The sequence below is a fragment of the Bufo gargarizans genome, chromosome 2, assembly GCF_014858855.1.
Source record: "Bufo gargarizans isolate SCDJY-AF-19 chromosome 2, ASM1485885v1, whole genome shotgun sequence".
Classification (NCBI taxonomy): Eukaryota; Metazoa; Chordata; class Amphibia; order Anura; family Bufonidae; genus Bufo; species Bufo gargarizans.
In genome coordinates this window covers 241,870,092-241,888,507 of record NC_058081.1, presented here as the reverse complement: position 1 = coordinate 241,888,507, position 18,416 = coordinate 241,870,092, and the positions used below count along the sequence as shown (strand labels likewise).

General features: G+C 41.8%; 2 protein-coding genes across 3 annotated transcripts in view; one reads left to right on the top strand and one right to left on the bottom strand.

Annotated features, from left to right (window-relative positions):
- Positions 1–13,395, bottom strand: part of LRRC17 (leucine rich repeat containing 17) — a 49,632-nt gene extending 36,237 nt beyond the window's left edge. For both annotated transcript variants that reach the window (XM_044280153.1, XM_044280154.1), the window contains exon 1: positions 13,179–13,395. The gene's annotated coding sequence lies outside the window, so the exon portion shown is untranslated. The remainder of the gene's footprint in view (positions 1–13,178) is intronic.
- FBXL13 (F-box and leucine rich repeat protein 13) overlaps positions 1–18,416 on the top strand; it is a 249,774-nt gene that overhangs the window by 117,324 nt on the left and 114,034 nt on the right. Inside the window, exons 10-12 of the mRNA XM_044280157.1 lie at positions 6,270–6,322; positions 10,571–10,671; positions 13,109–13,238. Of these exons, the coding sequence (XP_044136092.1) occupies positions 6,270–6,322; positions 10,571–10,671; positions 13,109–13,238 (284 nt within the window). The remainder of the gene's footprint in view (positions 1–6,269; positions 6,323–10,570; positions 10,672–13,108; positions 13,239–18,416) is intronic.

The window sequence follows — 18,416 nt, the reverse complement described above, 5'->3', positions numbered from 1 at the left end:
CCAGTTGTCAGTAGGGGTCAGGAAAGATTTTTTTTTTCTCTATTATATGGCAAATTGGGTTCCTGCCATTAAATGAGTGTTTTTGCTGTACTCTGGTTCAACTAGGGTTTGACAGTATTGAGTGGTTGAATTTGATGGCCTGAGCTCTTTTTTTAACCAATTAACGATGAAACAGTGCCTTCTGAACCTTGTGAAAATGCTTTTTCTATAATGAATAGTTCTAAATATACAATATATTCTCAAATCTTTGTGAATGAAAAGTAAGCACATAAGTATTAGCAGAACGACTGTAAAACTGCTTAAACCAATTGTAAACAATGTAACGTGTTCTCTAATCTCTCTGACAGTATAATAAACAGAGAAACACAACTTTTCTTCCACATTCTAAAACATCCTAATCCCTCTTTCACACGGTCAGTGTGTGTAAGATAAATACCAGGAGCAGAGGCACAAATCATTACATTATACTTTTTCTCTGCAGGTTACACTGACCATGTGGACAGAGCCTATATTTAGTCCATTTTCCATCAGTATTTGTAAACCAAAACCAGGAGTGGACCCCGAAACACAGAAGAGACACATTTTTTTTTCCATTATGCTTTTTTTCCCCATAGGTTCCACTCCGGTTTTGGTTTATAAATACTGATCCAAAATACTGGATGTGTGACTGAGGCCTTAGAGTGGGCTCACACGTTTTTTTGCAGCGCTGGGTGCGTTTTTTGAGTCTGTGTCGGTTTTATCAGCACAGCACTTTTCTAGCAATGGTAGTTTTTCCATCCCAATACCTTTTAGGATAAAAAAAAAAAAAAACAACTGGAACAAAAAGCTAATAAAAAATGTGTTAGGAGAAAACTGTAAAAAACCACGACACGTGTGTAGGAGCCTTAAAAGAATTTATAATTTTTTTTATTTTTTTTGTTAAAACTTTTATTTTATTCATATGCCTTCATCTGACTTTAAAGCTTCAATTTTAACCTTTTGCGGTGCTTATATTGTTACTAAAGCATCTTATTAAAATGAATGAGGTGCGACCCATGAACCTCCTTGTCAGATGGGATAGCTGGCTGGTGATTCATAAACTAGAGAGCATTCTTCATACCAGATCTGTATATCTGATCTGGTTTGATGGCAAATAGTTTTTTTTTTACATTTCTGACATGTGAGACATTTCTCCTTCACAAAGTATATTAAATGGGTTTTATGAGATTTTTATACTGATGACGTATCCTCAGAATACCTCCGCCGATCAGCTGTTTGAGAGAATAGCGGTGCTCCTGTGAGTGCCGCGGCCTTCTCTCTGCTTGTCCTTGGCAAAGTGACGACACGTTCATGTGTCACATGGCCTAGGAGCAGCTCAGCCCCATTCCAGTGAATAGGGCTGAGCTGTGATACCAAGCACAGCCGTTATACAATGTTTGGGCTGTGCTTGGTGAGCTGAGAGAAGACCGGCGCTTACAGTAGCACCGCTGCTTTCTCAAAACAGCTGATCGGCGGGTGTCCCAGGTGTCGGACCCATACGATGCTGATATACTGATGACCTATCCATAGGATAGGCCATCAGTTAAAAAATCCTGGAAAACCCCTTTAAACCTATGTGTTTAATAGAAATTAAAAATCAAGACGTTAAGAATAAATAAATAGATAAGCCTCCATAATGTTGTAATTTACATGTTTAAAGTGGACTTGTCACCACACAATGCAGTGCAATCTGCAGGCAGCATGTTATAGAGCAGGAGGAGCTGAGCTGATTTATTTATAGATTTGTGGGAAAAGATTCAGTAAAACTTGTAATTTTTACATTTATATTTGCAGCCCGCTATAGGAGGAGGTGTTATCAGTGACTGACAACTATCTCTGTATACACACTGTCAGTGGCGACTCTAGGAACAATATATAGGGGGGGGCACAAAGATACCACAGTCAAAAATGGGGGGGCACAAACAAAATAAGTATATATCAATAAGATTACAAAATACGAGAGAATTGCGATATGCAGGGATACAGTTATAATAAAGCAATTTACTTACAAAAGAAGCTACTCAGTCGTCTGCTGTGCTGTCCCCTGCTTGCTTCCACGGATTCTTTCCCCTTCTTTCTGTCTCTCGTCAGTGCACAGGCGCACTGTTATGGTGGATCTGTGGAAGACACACTGTTATGGGGGCATCTGTGGATGACACATTATGCCTCTCATATCAGCCCCTATATCAGCCCTTATGCCTCATTAGCCCCCATATCAGCCCTTATGCCTCATTAGCCCCCATATCAGCCCTTATGCCTCATTAGCCCCCATATCAGCCCTTATGCCTCATTAGCCCCCATATCAGCCCTTATGCCTCATTAGCCCCCATTATGCCTCTTATTAGCCCCATTATGCCTCTTATTAGCCCCATTATGCCTCTTATTAGCCCCATTATGCCTCTTATTAGCCCCCATATGCCTCCAATTAGCCCCCATATGCCTCCAGTTAGCCCCCATATGCCTCCTATTAGCCCCCATATGCCTCCTATTAGCCCCCATATGCCTCCAATTAGCCCCATATGCCTCCTATTAGCCCCCATATGCCTCCAATTAGCCCCAAATATGCCTCCAATTAGCCCCAAAATATGCCTCCAATTAGCCCCCATATGCCTCCAAATGCCCCCATATGCCTCCAATTAGCCCCCAGCAGTCACATTTTTTATAAAATAAAAAATAAAAACACTTACCTCTCCTGCTCCTGGACGGACGCCGCCTGCCATTTTCTCCTCAGTCGACTGTGCTCTAAACTGGCGCGCACAGCGTGAGGTCACAAAGCGACCTTACGCTGTGCGCAGCCCTGCACAGCCGACAGCCGAGGACCAGGAAGTGGTGAGTACAGAGCGTTCACCACTTCCTGGTCCTTCGGTACTAATGAGCGCTTCCATAATGGAAGCGCTCATTAGGGGCAAGGGACAACATAGGGGGGGCAATTGCCCCCTCTAGCGACGCCACTACACACTGTAAGGGATCGTCCCTTTTCAGGGGGTCACACTCACAGATATCTCACCAGACAACGGATTTTCATGTCCAAACTGTGCATTTATCTTGACAGTCTTCTTATAAAGTATAGTCCAGTTATACATCACTGGGTGGGGGTGAGGTACCCGCACCGCCAACACTTAAAACACAAATAAACTCCTGCCCCTACCTAAACACAATACGTCCCTACCTCACTCATAGAGCTCAGTTCACACATGGACAACATATGCAGCTTTCCTCAGCCAACATCAATACTGCAGCCTCAAGGCTGTGGCAACTCCAGTACCTTTTTGGGGGAGTGTGGCCCAGTAGTCCTCCAGGCGCTGGGCGTGCAACCCTCGTTCTCTAGGTGTCGCTAGGTCCTCCAAACCTCAGGCTATTCAAAGCCTTGTGGCCCCTCAGTCCTCCTGACTGAGACCACACACAGAGCCTCTGCTTCACAGAACAGTCTCGCTCTCCCTCCTCAGACTGACCTACTCTGAGGTGCTTTATGCAAGCCTGATTAAAGCAGGCCTAACCTGTGATCACCTCAGGTAGAAAGGAAAACCCGTACTGGAAGGGTGTGGACTGGGAACTCCCTCTACCAAGCCTAGCCACCAGTCCAAGTAAAATCCAGCCCACAAAATGTATACAGAAATGTCTCAGCAAACTATGCTTTGCTGAGACTACTGCCACTCTCTGGATTTTATCTGTCTCACCCATCTGAGGTACTTGAAGTGGGACAACACACCTTCCAGCACTGTTCACATTACCACAACACTTATATACACAATGCTGTCAATCACTTGTAACTTCTCCCTCCTGTACTGATAGGTGTTCACAGGAGGTGAAAAAAGCAAAGAGTTAAATGTATAAATTGCAGGTTTTCCTGAATCTTTCCCCATAAAGCTATACATCAACCTGCTCAGCTCCTCCTGCCTTATAACATGGTGCTTTCAGACTCCATTGCATTCTCTGATGACAGGTCCTCTTTAAATATCTGATCATGTAAACTAGTGGAAAACATGTTTATGACTATAGCTAGCTATATATGCATTAGGCCTCATGCACACGACCGTTCCGTTTTTTGCAGTCTGCAAACCGCGGATCTGCAAAAAACGGAAGACACCCACGTGCGGAACGAAACAGGCGGCCCACTGTAGAAATGCCTATTCTTGTCCAAAAAACAGACAAGAATAGGACTTGCTCTGTTCCGTGGCCCCGCAAAAAAAAAAAAACAACGGATGCGGACAGCACACTGAGTGCTGTCCGCATCTTTTGCGGCCCCGTTGAAGAAAATAGGTCCGCATCCAAGCCGCCAAAACGGAGGCTCGGATGCGGACCCGAAAAACGGTCGTGTGCATGAGGCCTTAGACAAATGTCAGCTGAATCTGCATTTATTTTTTATTTTTTCCTGAACTGGGCGATAGTTTAATGTGTAATGGGGTCTGTTGTTCTTCCTCAATGGCAGAGTAATCTGCAGCGGATTTCTCCCCTCTCTTCATTTACAACACATACATAATTGGCTTAGAGCTTATATGAATGAAGGGTTTGGGAGAGACCGCCGTCAACTGAATGAGTGTTCCTCCAACAGTTATCTGATGTGTATGGCTGGCCTAAAGGAGCATAAGGCTACTTTCACACTAGCGTTAATATTTTCCGGTATTGAGATCCGTCATAGGGTCTCAATACCGGAAAAAAAATGCTTCCGTTTTGTCCCCATTCATTATCAATGGGGACAAAATGTAACAGAACAGAACAGAATGCTCCAAAATGCTTTCCGTTCTCATACCGGAGAGCAAACCACAGCATGCTGCGGTTTGCTTTCCATCCTGGGATGCTGAGCAAGACTGATCCGTCATGACCCACAATGCAAGTCAATAGGGATGGATCCGTTTTCTCTGACACAATCTGACACAATAGAAAACGGATCCGTCCCCTATTGACTTTCAGTGGAGTTCATGACGGATCTATCTTGGCAATGTTAAAGATATGTTACAGATAATACAACCGGATCCGTTCATAACTGATGCAGATGGTTGTATTATCAGTAATGGAAGCATTTTTGCTGAACCCTGCCAGATCCAGCAAAATCGATAGTGTGAAAGTAGCCTGACTACATCACCATTACACCAGGACTACTTTGAGCATGGATTTTGCTACAATAATCAGACCTGTTATTGTTAGGAGAGTTTTCTGATATTTTCTTATGATCTCTTGCTCAGGATAGATCAGAGATCACCAAGGTACATTAATCCTGTTGGTAGTCCCACAGCCTGTGGTTAGGCCATTAATTCTATATACAGTATGTACGCAGAAGCGATCTCACGGGCCCCATAGCAAAACTTAGTATGGGCTCCTATGAAGTTTCCCAGTACACGTGTGTCAAAGAATCCTTGGCAAGGTCGAAAGCAAAGCCTGCCCAGATTATGATGAATTTAGTCTATTTTTATTTTTTATTAAGCGGAAGAAATTTAGATAAAAAAATTCTAATAAAACAAAGTCACCCTTCATCTCGCCTACTTTATCCGACTTCTATGTAAAAGTGGAACAGGTGCTTCATAAATATAGCGCTTATTCTCAACATCATATTTCTCCATTCATGTACACCAGATAAGTGGCATAAATACACTGATAAATCTCCCCCCTGCAAACAGCTCTATGTCTGCGGCTTCACACTGTGTATTATAAAACTGTCTGTCTGAAGCCACCACTAGAGGGAGCTCAGTGCATATTGATTTATACATTAACCATTGACTGCAGTGGAAGCTGTAAAAAGCTCTTTGTGCTGATCTCCTTCAGCTGCATGGAAATACAGAAGAAGGAAGTTAGCACTAGCCCCCCTCCCCCACGCACCACAGCAGTCGCCTGGTCTGTGCACATGGAAGGTATGCCACTGACTGTAAGTAGGAAATGATTCTAGAACTGTTGCATTTTGGGAACTACATGTGTCATTTGTACACTTGCAGTCTTCCCTTTGGTTTAAAATGACGGTTTCTGCAGATTGCATCCCTGATGTGTAAATGAGGATTCAGAAGTCCACATCCATTCACCTGCCACATCTGACCGCTGCATTTTCTTTTACAAATCAAAAACTAATTCACAAAGTGCACAGCCTTCTGTGAACCTAAGCTATGGATCCTATGCTGCGGTGTACTGCATACAATATGTGCTGTACACTCTGCTAAGTTAACTGTTCATTTACCTGATCATTTTTTTTCTTAATTTTAGCTTATGCGTTTTATTTCTAGAAGGACTCTCTTATTACCGTAAATTAATATTTTATCTTCCAGGTGAATGTAGAAATCTGCAGGATCTAAATTTATCAGAGTGCCGAAACTTAAATGTAAGTGCCTCAAAAATCTCATGTAATTGGAAATTCAACTACTATGTTCAGATGCCACGGCTATTTTCTTACAAATACATGTACAGTCATCACTTTATGTTTCTATGGTTCTAAGTAGTGATGAGCGAATCGACTTCGGATGAAACATCCGAAGTCGATCCGCATAAAACTTCATTCTAATACTGTACGGAGCAGGAGCTCCGTGCAGTATTAGAATGTATTGGCTCCGATGAGCCAAAGTTATTACTTTGCGAAGTCTCGCAAGACTTCGTGCAATTGCTTCATAAATTAATTTGTACTGTAAAAAAACATTTCCCGAACTTGGATTCGGTTCCAAGTGGTACCTTGGAACCGAACCTGAATTTTGGGAAATCATTTTTTACAGTACAAGTTAATGTATGAAGTTACTGCGCGAAGTCTCGCGAGACTTCGCAAAGCAATAACTTCGGCTCATCGGAGCCAATACATTCTAATACTGCACGGAGCTCCTGCTCCGTACAGTATTAGAATGAAGTTTTATGCGAATCGACTTCGGATGTTTCATCCGAAGTCGATAAGCTCATCCCTAGTTCTAAGCTATACATGAAAATATAGCTTGCAATTTAGTTGCACCAATGAGGTATGAGCAGGGATGGACTGGGAACTTACAGTGGCCTTGGAAAAAAACTAAAAGTGGCCCATGTTGTAGGTGGGTCCAAACTGACAGAAACAAGGCCAATATCAGTAGGGGGCTAGAAATACTGTAGTACAGTATAAGCTACTGCTCCAGCAGAACCAAATACAGTTGAGTGCACTTTCTTCTGCCAGCCAAGTGCATAAGTACCAGGTGCTTCTAGCTTTAATTTAGGCTGAGAGCATCAGATCCCTATATACCCGAGTGGTGGCCGCGAGGAGGGCTTGGGCGGTCCCCTGAGCATTGGACCCCTGGGAATTTTCCCTGTAGGATCTATGGCCAGTCTGCCCCTGGGTATGAGTCCTTAAAAGGGTAATAAACAGTCTTCACCTACCCACAAGATATCATTATCACCTCCACTGATTACTAGTATTACTGAATCTACCATGCCTCCTCACTCACGTGACCTCAGTATGGATCGCCAGTTGATCATGCGCGATCCATAGGAACTCTGTGGGAGTTACGGAAACATCAGCTAAGGCAGAGTTCACACTTCAGTTATTTGGTCAGTTATTTCGATCAGTTATTGTGAGCCAAAACCAGGTGCGGTTTAAAAACACAGAACAGGAGGAAATCTCTACATTACACCTGATCTCTGAGTAGGCTTCACCAATGATTTTGGCTCACAACCTAACCTTGGCCTAAACTATGTTGTCTTCTGACAGGGAAACAAGGATGCACAACCACCTCTTATGCCACACTTAGTTTTTTATTGAAAGGGGGAGATTTATCAAGACTGGTGTAAAGGAAAACTGGCTTAGTTTCCCATAGCAACCAGAGTCCACCTTTCATTTTCCAAAGGACCTCTGAAAATGAAAGGTGGAATCCGATTGGTTGCTATGGGAAACTAAGCCAGTTTTCCTTTACACCAGTTTTGATAAATCTTCCCCAAAGTGCGTGAGGGAACTATATGGTCACATATTAGCATGACTTTCACATTCAAGTAATTTATTGGACATCCTGTCATGTGGAGAAAGTGCCAACACATATGTTTGTATGTGATGAGAAATCATCCTCTGTTGTTGAGCCATATTTAATTAAAACCACCAAGCATTTGTAAAATTGTAGAGTGCAGATGGAAGCCCACGTGGGAGGACACATTCCACCTCATTGTTCCACCCACAGATCTACACAATAGAAATGCAGAGCTGAGGAGGAGCTCATCCCAAATTCTACACAAGGATCTGACATTGCACAGTGTGAAAAATGAACATGAAATCATTGAAATGTCTAGACCGAAATGCATTTATATGGAAGGACTAAAGGCCCCTTGCAGACGAGCGTTCCTCCCGCAGTGAGTCTGCATCTCAGCACCCGGCCTGACCTCCCATCACTGCCGGGAGTCACATAGCATTATATTGATTTATGATGCTATGTAACCCTTACCGTTCTGGAATGCATTATGCCAGTGTTATCCAATACATTTCAGAACTGTAAGGGTTACATAGCATCATAAATCAATATAATGTTATGTGACCCCCATCAGTGCTGGGAGGTTAGGCCAGGTGCTGCCATGCGGTCTCGCTGCGGGAGGAACGCTAGTCTGCAAGGAGCCTAAATCGCATTTCTAAATTGATACTGCATTTTACAGAAGAGTGACAGTGCACTTGGGAGATTGCTCATTTAGTTACAGAACAAAGAAGGTAATCAGGATTACATCTGCTTTTTCCCCCAGAAAAAACACCACTTCTGTCCATAGAAAATAGGAGTTGAAATAGCAGACACAACCCAGGGACAAGTTTGGCATGTTTCCAGAAATAAGCAGATCCTGTTTCTTTTCTAGGACAACCCCTTTAATTTAGTTAGAACGTAGTGCAAAAATTGAATTATAGTTGGCTGAAGTGGAGTAGAAAGGCCATGAATGTGTCATACAGAAGTGGACAAAATTGTTGGTACCCTTTGGTCAATGAAAGAAAAAGTCACAATGGTCACAGAAATAACTTTAATCTGACAAAAGTAATAATAAATTAAAATTCTATAAATGTTAACCAATGAAAGTCAGACATTGTTTTTCAACCATGCTTCAACAGAATTATGTAAAAAAATAAACTCATGAAACAGGCATGGACAAAAATGATGGTACCCCTAGAAAACACAGAACATAATGTGACCAAAGGGACATGTTAATTCAAGGTGTGTCCACTAATTAGCATCACAGGTGTCTACAACCTTGTAATCAGCCATTGGGCCTATATATATGGCTCCAGGTAATCACTGTGTTGTTTGGTGATATGGTGTGTACCACACTCGACATGGACCAGAGGAAGCAAAGGAAAGAGCTGTCTCAAGAGATCAGAAAGAAAATTATAGACAAGCATGTTAAAGGTAAAGGCTATAAGACCATCTCCAAGCAACTAGATGTTCCTGTGAGTACAGTTGCACATATTATTCATAAGTTTAAGATCCATGGGACTGTAGCCAACCTCCCTGGACGTGGCCGCAGGAGGAAAATTGATGACAAATCTAAGAGACGGATAATCCGAATGGTAACAAAAGAGCCTAGAAAGACTTCTAAAGAGATTCAAGGTGAACTTCATGCTCAAGGAACATCAGTGTCAGATCGCACCATCCGTCGTTGTTTGAGCCAAAGTGGACTACATGGGAGACGACCAAGGAGGACACCATTGTTGAAAACGAATCATAAAAAAGCAAGACTGGAATATGCCAAACTACATGTTGACAAGCCACAAAGCTTCTGGGAGAATGTCCTGTGGACAGATGAGACAAAAATCGAAGTTTTTGCCAAGGCACATCAGCTGTATGTTCACAGACGAAAAAATGAAGCATATCAAGAAAAGAACACTGTCCCTACTGTGAAACATGGAGGAGGCTCTGTTATGTTCTGGGGCTGCTTTGCTGCGTCTGGCACAGGGTGTCTTGAATCTGTGCAGGGTACAATGAAATCTCAAGACTATCAAGGAATTCTAGAGAGAAATGTACTAGCCAGTGTCAGAAAGCTTGGTCTCAGTCGCAGGTCATGGGTCTTGCAACAGGACAATGACCCAAAACACACCGCTAAAAACACCCAAGAATGGCTAAGAGGAAAAAATTGGACTATTCTAAAGTGGCCTTCTATGAGCCCTGACCTCAATCCTATTGAGCATCTTTGGAAGGAGCTGAAACATGCAGTCTGGAAAAGGCACCCTTCAAACCGGACACAACTGGAGCAGTTTGCTCATGAGGAGTGGGCCAAAATACCTGCTGAGAGGTGCAGATGTCTCATTGACAGTTACAGGAAGCGTTTGATTGCAGTGATTGCCTCAAAAGGTTGCGCAACAAAATATTAAGTTAGGGGTACCATCATTTTTGTCCATGCCTGTTTCATGAGTTTATTTTTTTACATAATTCTGTTGAAGCATGGTTGAAAAACAATGTCTGACTTTCATTGGTTAACATTTATAGAATTTTAATTTATTATTACTTTTGTCAGATTAAAGTTATTTCTGTGACCATTGTGACTTTTTCTTTCATTGACCAAAGGGTACCAACAATTTTGTCCACGTCTGTATATGCATATTCAGTAGCAGTGTTATGTTGTGGAATTTTTTAGTAATTTTTGGATTTTGTTTTTCCAGGAAGAAGCAGTGAGAGTAATTTGTGAAGGGTGCCCAGCACTTCTTTATCTCAATTTATCTCACACTGATATAACCAATACAACACTAAAGTACATGTCAAGGTAAGCCATGATGAATGTATGTTTTCCGACCCATTGTACTCTATGGTGGTGTTTGCCTTTGGGCGCTGTCCCAAATATCTTATAAACATGACTTAAATATATACCACATTTGCTATAAAAATCTATCTATTTTTTTTCATTTAGCCTAAAGAGGATTTTATGTATGAAATATGTAATTCAATTCAATATCTATTAGAATCTGTGCTGAATGCAGCATTGACATCATCCATCTTGAAGTCTGTATAACTGTTCAGTGAATTGGTGCCTGTGACACCGCTAACAGGGGGTTACTTAACTGGAAACTTATTTCAGAACAAACTGGATGAAAAATACACAAAACACCCTTGTTCTTATAGTAATACCAAATCTTTCCTGTCTCTACATTACTGGTAACGACAGCACCTTTGAAGGCCTTACTACGGGCTATTCAGACCTAAAATAAACATTAACCTACAAATGTTCCAGATGCACAGCAGCCTGCAGTAATATTTTATAGGTATAGTTTGCCAAAAATAGCATTAATGTCTACCGAACAGGATATATTTCATGGCAATTAAACGTGCAAGTCATTTCAATGAAAAACACTCTGTCAAAAAGCCTTCACATTTCTAATACTTAGTAGACAGGTTATAATGAATACAAAATACATAGGGGGTCATTTATTAAACAGAAATATGCCTAATACTATATATATATTGCGCCGCAATCTGTGACTTTTCCCCACTCGCGTGTGGCGTGGGCGGGGAAGGGGGCGGTCCAGCAGGCCTGCCTCAGTCATCATTTTCTACACCTGTTTTAGGCATGGAAAATGGTCTAAATGTAAGACAGAAAGGAAGCTATCTTACATTTAGAACTGGCGGAGGATCCATCGAAGCTATGCGCAGGCCGGTGCCTCTACATAGCTTCGGCGCATCCACCCTCAGCACACGGCCTTATTAAGACTGGCGTCTAAAAAAACGGTCTTAATAAATGTGCCCCATAATGTTTGTTTTCTAAAGGTGTTTTCCCAACTTAAAGGGGGACTCCCACCTGAGACATTTATGACATAATCACAGGATATGCCTCAAAGGGGTTGTCCCAGATTCACAAGTGATGGTATAGCCTCAGGATAGGCCATCTGCTTCTGATCGGAGGAGGTGGGACCATAAAGCACCCCCGCTAATCAGCTGCTCGGAGGTGGCACCGTAACTACACAGGTATTGTGTAGTGAGAGCTACTTCAGAGCATCTGAAAGGCAAGAGCACGGGTGTTGGAACCCCCCAATGATCAGACAGTGATGGCCTACCCTGAGGATAGGCTAGCACTTGTAAATATCCTGGATAACCCCTTTAAATGTCTGATAGATGCAGGTCCCAGAAAATCTTGTACCCTTGCCATCAACTGCCATATCAAGGTGGAGAATGAATGGAGAGCCATCCATGCATGTCTGTGGCTTTTCACTCTGACTTCTATAGGAACATCCAAGCAGTCATTCTTAGTTGTTTCCATATTTCCTATAGAAATAAGTGGAGAGAGCCCTGCACACATGTGACCAGCCCTTCATTCATTTTCCTCTTGGATACTTTGGGCAGCAGCCACCCTGCCAGGCAGGACAGGTTCAGGGGACCCTTGTTCTGGAGATAGATGTGGGACCCACCTCTAAGATACATACCAATCATAAATATAAACACAATCTATAGGATTGGAATCCCCCTTTAATTACACATTCCAATCATGTATAGTTCCATTTACTTTATACCAGTTCTTGTGTACAATATTTTTACAAGCGCTATCTTAGGTAGCAGTGTAGAATCTCGAACAGCAATGTGTTGGCGAGATCAGTACTTGACTATGGACATTCTAACAGATTTTTTCAACATTGAGAGATGAATCTACATGTAAATTATATTGTGATGTTATGGCTGCTCAACATCCCATTCTCCACAAAACAAGACAGTGAGTTGCAACTTTCAAAGATCGCATCCATTGCTGTGTAGGTTGAGTCATAAAGAAGTGAACTGAGGTGTACACAAAGATATCTGTAGCCCAAGGAAAGGCTGGCTCCCCTGGCACAGAAGGAGCTTGTAAAGAACACATAGATCTTGGGATTGTGTACAGCTTGCCCTAATATCCACATTTGTGAAAAGCTCTCCTAGTAAACCTTCTCCTCCATTCATCATACTACATGGAACTGCAGCCGAAGTTCATTTCTGCAAAGCATTACATTTGTCAGTAGTACACAAGAGGCTTGGAGTTTGGTGCGTCTGCCCTGAAATACATGTCCTACTCTTACTGGGAAACATAGAAGAACTCCCACTGTGTTGTAGCAATGAGATCTGCGTTCACAGCAGTGAAATGGTTCCTACGCTGGTAGATTCTCCTTCTTTCTGCATTGCCTTCTGTAGACCATGTCTAATTGCATCCCATCCTCTTCCCTGTTGTGTTGTCTTTCTATTAGATACCTGCTGAACCTGCAGTTCCTCAGTTTAGCTTACAGTCGAAAGTTTACAGATAAAGGCTTACAGTACCTGAGATCTGGAAAGGGATGTCACAAGATCATCTACTTAGACGTGTCCGGCTGCACTCAGGTTGGTCTCTTGGCTTTCTTTTCATGTACACAGAGAGGGAATCCTTGGAGCGAGGAAGGGTGTCTTGCTTTCATTGTGCATCTCACTAGTGCTGGTCCTCCAGAAAACTTGAGCGGTTTTAAATTACAAGGCTGCAGCTGCTTAGGCTCTCCTTAGGCACAGCACTATATGCACTGGCTGAACTCCAAGGCAGTGTCATGCTTATAAACAGCGAAGATTTACTGGGTAATGAAAAAAAGATCTAATCTTTTCTCCAAATCTTTCCTCCTTGTCATGAATAAGCATTGACGTTTACTTCTTTCTGGAAAACACACATAAAAATCTTATAAAATAAAACACATATAAAAGTGCAAATGATTTCAAGTTACATAAACATTTCAGTTTCCATTGCAAGCATGTAAAATAAAAAAGTTAACGTCGTTTAGAAGGTTTGATGAATTAGCTGTGAAATAAACTTCGAATCCTCTGTAGAAATCGTGCCTTGAGATATCTCTTGCCATTGTTTCTTGCTGGACCTCCGAGTGCTTATTTTAGATGGGTACATTTAATAAATATTGGTATAATCTTAAGGGGTGCCTGGCACACTTTCACATAACTGTTTCCAGTTTACATGCTACAGTTAACATCATAGAGTACAAATATGTGTGGTTATTAATCTAAAAGCATAAAAATAGGCAGAGGTGCCATTGAAAGGGGTTGTGTCAAGAAGCAGATTCTAATTTTTTTTGGATCAGCACCTGGACCTGAATACTTGTATAACTGCATGTAATTAAAAATTTTGTATAGCCCGGAGGAGGGAGAGAAAGGGGGGGTGTTCGCTGTGGTTTTGTATATTATATACTTTTGACCTAACTGTAAAATGACAATAAAAACAGCGCCACCTGCTGTTTGTTATTTTCCTTTTTTTTTGTCCATCTCACTGAGCTGGTCGAATGCGCTCAGTTTAAATCTTCGATTGCTACCAGCCATATCTTCTGTCAGAGGCTGTGGCAGTTACAGGGAAAGGGCTATAGCAGAAAGGACATGCCCCCTGAGCTGCCAGGCTGAAGATAATCTAGCAGAGCAATGAATGTGGAGATCTCTGGACCCATGTGAAGTACAGGGCTGGTCCTAGTTATGTTTGTCCCTGATATTCTCTGTCATCTAATCTGTAGTTCATTCTAATAAAACTTAATCTTTATAAGGGAATTTTTTCCATTTGTAAACCCATTGGACATTTTGTGATAAGTTCATATAGTGAACACTGGGTTTTATCAGGTAGAGTGGAAAGAGGTTGCCAGATAGTAAGGGTATGGCCACACGTTCAGATTTTTTTATGCAGTTCTGGAAGCCAAAACCACGAGGGAATTCAAGAAAGAGGAGAAAAGGGGCCTTAAACGGAGTGAGACACACAGTGGCATAGACCAAACCTTGAGGACCACCATCTTCATTGAGCCTTAAATATAGTCCATGTGATTTACCACATAATATGGGCTTTATGTTTTTTCCCATAAAAAAAAGTCACCCACAGTCTCGGTCCCCAATGGGGTCACAATATAATCTGCTTATCTATCAAACATATTAGAGCACATTTCATTATATTGTTGGAATATGGGAAAAGCTCACCCAAATATGACCATACATGAACCTAATGCATCAGTACTGCTGTTTAGCTATGGAGGTGGAAGCAGTCACACCTGGATCCTGGTGCTTGAGGTGGTCCAAAGCACCACTGCTCCATAAGAAGATAATCATTCATGGTAGCTGGGGCTGTGTTACAGATTTTGCATGTGTGCTTCAAATTGCTTATGGTATGGGGTTATCTCATGATTAATTTAAAGCAGACATGGCTTCATTTTTATTGTGGTTTCTGCTCCTAGAAAAATGTTGAGGGTGCTTTAATGTGTGTTCCCTTTTTGTTTTATTATGCTAAATTAAGTAAATCTGTACCAGCAATTTAGCTCTTTAGATATAGACAGATGGTTTTAATAAACTAATGGGAGTGATTTCTGAACTGCTCCATATACATGTGGCTATGCATCTAATGTCATAGGGTAACTAAATCATGTAGTAGACTGGCTTTAATATGCCATTTAGAACATTGGACCTTATATGTAATGCAGTGGAGAAGATACTTGCTGCTCATGATTTCTGTGGACTGATCTTAGCCAGTTCAGTCATTAGATTATTCTAATAACTTGCTACTATTATCTTCTGCACTCTTAAAATATGTTTGAACTGTAAAAAGATATGTGGAAGGGACTGTTTCAAGATAGATGCCTATTACCTGTCCACAAGATAGGTCATAAATGTCTGATAGGTGGGTACAACTGCTGGCATCCCCATCAATCAGGAGAATGGGAGTCCCTTCTCCTGTGTTTGAAAAGAGTGATGATAGCAAATGCTCACTACCCTGCTCCACTCAAAGTCTGTGGGAATAACAAAGATAGCTGAGTACTGTACTCTGCTATCTTTGACATTGCCATAGAGACTGGTAGAGGGGTATTCCCATCTCAGACAATGGGGGCATATCACTAGGATATGCCCCTATTGTCTGATAGGTGCCGGTCCCACCTCTGGGACCTGCACTTATCTCTAAAACAAAGCCTAACACGAGGCCGGAAAAGTGGTGGCGGGCAGTGCCGGGTCCGGCCACCACAAAGCCTTACTATTGGGCTGCTGAAAATAGCCGAGTGACGAGCTCAGATATTTTCAGAATACCTATAGAAATAAATGGGAGTGCATCGGGCTTGCATGCTAACCACTCCCATCTATTTCTATGGGGCTGCGCATGCGCCCTCCAGGACTTTTCCAGCTCAGTTTACGAGATAGGTGCGGGTCTCAGAGGTAGGGGCATATCACTATTATCGGAGATGACACAACCCCTTTGAGCAGTGTTGCACATGCTCGGCCCGATCTCCATTTAAGCGCTGCAGATGAGACACCCATTATTGTAATTGGTCAGGGTCTCAGTGGTTGAACCCCTACCAATCAGAGACATCCTGTGGATAGGTGATAAGAATTAGTCTAAGGCTAGGTCTACACGACGACATTTGTCGCGCGACATTTTGTTGCACCAATGTCGCGCGACAATTTTTATAATGGCAGTCTATGGTGTCGCACTGCAACATGCGACATGCTGCGACTGCGACGCGACAGTCGCAGAAAATCCATTCAAGATGGATTTTTCTGCAACTGTCGCGTCGCAGTTGCAACATGTCGCATGTTGCAGTGCGACACCATAGACTGCCATTATAAAAATTGTCGCGCGACATTAGTGCAACAAAATGTCGCGCGACAACTGTTGCGCCCTATCTGTCGCGCAACTTTTTGTCGCGCGACAAATGTCGTCGTGTAGACCTAGCCTTATGCAGGGTGGATTTGATTTAAATCAAACCGATTTAAATCACGATTTAAATCACTAGTCAGTAAGGCTTGATTTAAATCATAGTTATTTACATAAAGATTCATATTTGGACAATTTTTCTGTTGCACTTAGGAAGGAGAAAAATGTGTTTCCTTGGTCATCTTCATCACAGCACATCTCATGATGCTGCCTCATTCGGGCCACCAGGCCTTGCATTTCTTTGTTGCAGTGTTTGCATTTTGCACGCATGCCTGCCTTACCAATAGGTAAAGGAACTTCATTAAAATATTGCCAAACTGGGTCTCTTTTACGGCCTGCTGCCATTATAGTTTTTTTCCTCCAAGGAAAGAATGTGATAAACCTCAGGTCATACACACAAAAAGATCCAAAGACTTGTCTGTCTGTGGCTGTGCAGTACTGTGCTCAGAAAGTTTCACTTTCATTTTGTAGTACTCCTTGTCTGCTTGCTTTTTCCTCCTTACACTTAGTTTCACTTTCTTCTTGTGCAGATCTATTCCACTCCAAACAATCAGAAAAATATTGTTTATATTCTATTCACTGAACTTTAAACTTAGCACTGAAGGGGTTGATTCTGTATTTCTAGGTTTGTAGAAGTTAGGATTAAGATCTTTTTCTCAACTCTTTTCATGTTATAAATTCAGTTTTGAGAACTCCAAAATTAAAACAAGCATCTGTGATAATATCTTGTAGGCAGAGAAACTACCCAGTAATCTTACAAAAACCTCTGGAAGAGCATGACATTGTGAACGGATTAATGGAATTTAACAAAAAACTAAACATATACAGCCTTATTCTACATAATTAAAAAAGTAATCTTTATTTCATAATGAAATAACCTTTGGATGGTAATATATTTTCCTCAAAAAGCATTTTATATTAAAAAAAATCTGATTTAAATAAAAAAAATCCGATTTAAATAAAAAAATCCGATTTTTTTTTTTTTTTTTTTTTTTTTAAATCATTGATTTTTATCCACCCTGGTCTTATGGCAACTATGAAAAAATGTGTTAGCTTTTAAACGGACACTATGTTTTTGAAGACTGCCATGTTTTGGTTCCCCCACAATAACCAGGGAAAGAACCAGTTTGGATTGCACAACTTACCTATAGGACCTCCTTTTCTCGTGACCACAGCTAGGGTTCAAGGTATTCAGCTGTCATCAAGACTTAGGTGCCCTAAACTAGTTCCCTGAATAACATCTAGTGTAGGTTGAACCAGAACACAAGGAAATAGTTTGGAGGTCCAATTGCTAGGGGCAATGACAATGGCAAGTCTAAGAAACATAACTGTGATTGGATCACAGTGAACTTGGAGTATAGTAAACACAGCAAGAGTACTCTGAAGCATAGTCAGGCAAACTGTGGTCAAAGTAGGCCAGGTCAAAACAGGTTACAGACAGCAGAACTTGGAAATCACTTACAAACCAAAAAATTAAATAAACTGCCACAAAGGTCAATGTGACGCTCCCTCAAAAGGTGTGTTATAGGTTCTTATTGGCTGTGCACACGGTGCATGCGCACCCCAACTTACTCCATCAAGACAGTGCCGTGGTAACTACGTATGAGGAGGAAGACACTGTCCTGAAGCCTGAAGAAGTACAGACACATAAGTGCACTGACTGCTGGTAACCGCTGTTATCTGGACCTATCCAAACACTTGACCTGTAGCCTTAGTAAGAATAACTAACACTAGAGAGTGGCTCACTGGTATTGCAAAATGGAAAATGTGGGCGCTCTTTGGCTGTCGGCCACACAGTGCCAAAAAAGAGAATGTAAAGGATAAAGCTGGCATTCTGACACACCTATAATGGT